Genomic DNA, 4,882 nt, shown 5'->3' on the forward strand with positions numbered 1-4,882 from the left:
AAATATTCTATCATATATAAATTATATTATATTTTTAAAAATATTTATCTTTCTTATATGATAAATCAATAAAAATTTGATCATAATGAGATTTATATTTAAAACAATATATAATGAATAATGAATTTTACCGTTATAATCGAAACATCAATTATTTTTATATAATCTTTAATAAATATATTTATTATATAATTTTTTTTCATCCACTCTGCGGCTAAATATGAAATGGTTTTGGGGATTGGGGATGTAAAAATACATTGAATGGTTGAATATGGATTATAGGAAAAATCATTGTTACTTCAAACACATGAAAACTTGTGGGTTTAGGTTTCTACTTTTTAAGTCTTACGGTAGTTATTCCCAATTGAGTTTAAACAGGCCACAATAACTGGAAAACAACTTTGCCCGTTTAACCTTTTTTATCTAATGATGAACTTTTGAGTTGGGGTTTACATATTTGATTAATTACCATTGACTAAACCAATGTCTTGACCAAATAAATCAAAAACTAAATTAACTCAACTAAATCAGTTCCATTCAATTCAGTTTAACTAATTAACCCACCAAAACTATCTCACCATTGTTATGCAAAGTTTCTTCTCATTTGACCAATCACTGTTAAGATTTGACCAACTTAAAGAAAATGTCAATCTTGGTTGGGTTTTCTTGAAAACGTATCATTTTTTGTTCTTAACAGAAAAATCAAATTCCAAATCCCCCACATATTTGTGGAATCTTCAATCAACTAAGTCCTAATTCCATATAGCATTAACCAAGAAAAAAGTCACATATTTCGGCTGATAAATTAGATTCTGCCCATCTTTCTGACAAAGACAACAGCACGTTAAAATGCTTTCTTTTCTAAACAGAAAAGAATAATATTATATGTATTTAATCTCTTACAATCATCTCAAATTTGCAATTCATGATGGGACATTATTATATTCATTGACAGAAGAACTGGTGAACAAGTTATGGACTCACTTTGGCAATAGAATTAAGGATTTCCTCAACTAATGTGACAACATTAATACAAAAGTACTATAAATTTCTGTTTAATCAATTTCTATTCTTAAATACTAATCTTTGTATATTGATACAAAGTACATGTAGCACGCTAGACATCATTATCTGATTATTTTATCAACCACGCAAATTTTAATAGTACAAAAGGGTAAAATTTTAACAAAAAAGGCCAATTTCATCTACCATACAAAAATTAATTTACCTGTTTTTTAGTAAAGGAGCAAAATGCAATTTATCAAGAGCCTTTAAATTCCAAGACCAAAGATAAAAGAAACATCATTGATATCAGAAATAACACATGCACCATGAACTATTACTGGAAAAGAGACTAGATTGTATTGTTAGAAGATCCATGTATCATTTGCAAGTATTGTGAAAGAAAACTAGACAATCTAATGACTGATCTCATCTGAAAACGAAGTAAGGTACCTTTCACTCAGAAATGAGGTTCCGGTAAACTGATAAATCCTTCCACTATGCTATGAGGAGTATCAAGTGTACAAAATACATGCTGTACACAAATTGATCTTCACAGGAGGCGTTGGGAGGCAGAAAAAAAATTCTCATACAGTAAACCCATCCCGGGGAAATCCGTCAAAGAAAAGAAACAGCTCTGCTAAACTCAGTGTTTGTAGGAAACTCCCGAAACTGGCGAAGAATTGTGCTTTTATATCCAAAAACAGAAATATATATATATATATATATATGCATCAATAAATTCATCTGCTCAATGGCTCTAACTGAACTTCCATTAGTCCAGAATTCTGTGAACCTGTTCGTGCGGAAGCATGGTGTGGGTTTAAAAGGTCAACAGAATCGTCTTCTTCAACATTGCCTAGGACCCAGTTGCCCCTTCCTAAAAACCGGTCCCTCCTCCGCTGTCTTTCGCGATACTCCAAATAAATGACTATCAGTGCACCTATCAAGAACCAAATTATTAATGCCCAGCTAAGTCCATGGACATTTTCTCCTTTATATCTTTCTCCTAAATGCTTCATTCCAGTGAAAAGCGCTGCTATTCCTACAACAATGGCACCTCTGCCAACATTTACATGGAAATATTCCCAAATAATCCTATTTGAGGAAGCCTCCACACCATGATCAGGTTTCTTAGGCCTGAGGTATGCATTCACTGGTTGTACACAGGCACAAAATATAGCAGCAATCCCAAACTTAACATGTAATGAGCTAACAAAGAAACCATGAAGTTCAGCAACAGCAAAAAGAACGGCAAGTAGGATAATTGCTAATCCCGAATACTGTAAGTAAACATGAATTTGGTACCATCCATCACCTTTTACATGTTTAAGGTATCTAGCAGCCAATATTCCACCAGGAAGTAGAATACCCCATGCGAGGAACATCATAAATCCATGTACAGCTAATACCGGTCGTAAATCTTGCTCAGCCTCAGAAGAACCGCGCATAAGCATCACACGCACAGGCCTTTGACTCGTGACAGAATGCATATTTCTCTCACTAAGATGCTCAGACCACTTAGCACCCATTGCCCAAACTACTCTAAGAGGAGTTGTTGGATCAAGAATGTTCTTGCACTCTTTCTTCTTATCATGACTACTGCATGATGGATTAAAGGGGCGTGTGAATTCAAAAGTAATGATGCCATTTTCTGACTTGCACCTGACATGCGTCAAGTTCTCATTCGTCAGATGCACATTTGAGGCATCCTTTCCATCAATCCAATATGTATTTAGACGCCCTTTTCCGGCATTGTCAATCCAGCCCACATAAGCATAGCTATTCACCATCTCACCACCAAAAGCTATAGCTAGATAGCCACTCTTCTTTTCACCACGGGCTGCAATAGATATTGAATCCTTAGATATTGTCCAAAAGAAAGTAACTTGCTGATCATCTAAAAACACGCTATTGTTATACATATCAGAAAGACCACCATCAACAACTTCGACTCTCCACCCCATCTTGGGCTGGTATAATGACTGATAAAACACTTGATCAGGGGTATTCCTATCGGGAGCCCAAACCAATTCGTAAGGGCTTGCCATGACTCCTTCTGCTTCTGGCCCACCAGAATAAATAGTCTCAGTCGCATTCCTCAATGTTGCATTCCCACCTAGATAATCAGAAGTAATATACAAAGCAACATTATGACCTGTCTGCACTGAAAACTTCACAGGAACCCCTCTTTCCACTCTCAAAACTGGAGCCTCCTTCTTATTAATATACAAAACCTTTGATGGATTTGGTGGATTTGGATAATGCAACGCCTCCCCAGTCGTAACAACAAGCGGAACTTTTGCACTGGCAATAATCAAATCTTGGTCCTGCTTATCATCAGCATCCAATGGCCCAAAACAATCATCCACATTCTCTGAAGCATTAAGCCTCAAATGTCCATATGCAACCATCATTGGACCCCCGTGATTTTGGGGCAAATAATATGGCCGGATAGTATCAGGCGGTTTCATCAACCCTAATGCCCAAATAACCGTCATTTCCTCGGTAGGATTCACAGGCAAATCGTATTTATCATCCGACGAATTCAATGGTTTCCTAAACCTAATAAAGGAAACCCCATCTCTCCTATGTCCATAAACCAACTTAGTATTATTTAGCGTCATGCCGTTGGTGGTATTCTCATAAACTACATCAGGACAAACACCTACGGCTGAACCATCTTTACCATGCAACATACACTCACTATAACTCGTAATGTAAAAATCATCAACAAAGGGCCTACCTTCCTCCGTAAAAGCCGCTACCGCGATGTCTGCTCCTAACATCAGCTCCTTGGTTCCTTTCGGATTCGCCCAGCCAAACGCCATGTAATTCATCGTCTTGGTAGCCGCTTCTAGCCCGATCTCAATCCAGTTGTCCTCCACATTCAAACTCCACCGAACCCTATAATTACCCGACAAGTTCTTGCAGTTATCGAACATTGTATGTACCCTGCTTGGATAAAAATCCGACCCGTTGGTGGGGAGGGTGAGGTGGCCAAAGTCCGATAACGTGGTGACGTCCCAGACGGAGAGAACTTTGATCTGGTCCCAGGTGACGTTGGGGAGTAATTGGATCGAAAACGACGCGTTTTTGTAAGTTGTTTGGTTGAGGCGGTGATCGGAGATCGGGAACCCACGGGTGATGTTAGAGAAATCGACGGCGACCGCCCCCCAGAAAACGACGTCGGAAGAACCGGATAACATGTCAAATCTGGATACTTGGAAAGAACAATCATCGAGGATTTTGAAATGGCCTCTCAGTTGGTGTTGGACCATGGTGAAATTGGATTCGAAGCCGATTAGGGAGCTCGTGTTGGAGCATTTTGTACCAGAATCCGCATTGCAGAAGAAGATGAAGGAATTGATGAGAAAGAGTAGGAGTAAAAGGGATGATTTGGAATTGTACATTCGGATCGAATGGCAAGTGATTAGAAAGAACCCAAAATGTATGTTTAAAGAGAAATAGATGTTTAAAAGAAAGCAAGAAAAGAGGAGGAGCGAGTAATGGGGCGGTGGTGGCTCGGTGGAGACGTGAGTGGTCAACTCGTCAATTTTGTTGGGTTGTTCGTGTTTTTGGTTTTTAAAAATTCCTCTGGGGTTTTTCTTTTGGGGGAAGACAGGTAAATGGCAATTTCGTGATTTTATTACACGTATTTGAAACAATCGCCGTATCACGTCAGTGCTGACATTCTTATACTCACAATTGATTTTATGGCAATTTCGTTAAACAATATTTGGATTCTTTTTTCTTGTTAAAACTTCAAAAACTAGGTATCATTTATATTATTATTAATTGTTATTCTAATTTTTTTTAGTCAAAATAATTTATTTAACTACTTAATTTTTTATCGGTCACTTGTCGCTAAAAATGAAGT

General features: G+C 37.5%; 1 protein-coding gene across 1 annotated transcript; it reads right to left on the minus strand.

Moving 5' to 3' along the window:
* Positions 1–1,339: 1,339 nt before the first annotated feature.
* Positions 1,340–4,650, minus strand: LOC105766336 (cytochrome b561, DM13 and DOMON domain-containing protein At5g54830). The gene has a single exon (XM_012585740.2). It carries the CDS (start codon positions 4,413–4,415, stop codon positions 1,746–1,748), a length of 2,670 nt encoding a protein of 889 aa, XP_012441194.1. The 5' UTR covers positions 4,416–4,650; the 3' UTR covers positions 1,340–1,745.
* Between the last annotated feature and the right edge of the window lie 232 nt (positions 4,651–4,882).

This window comes from Gossypium raimondii, chromosome 5 (assembly GCF_025698545.1).
Source record: "Gossypium raimondii isolate GPD5lz chromosome 5, ASM2569854v1, whole genome shotgun sequence".
NCBI lineage: Eukaryota > Viridiplantae > Streptophyta > Magnoliopsida > Malvales > Malvaceae > Gossypium > Gossypium raimondii.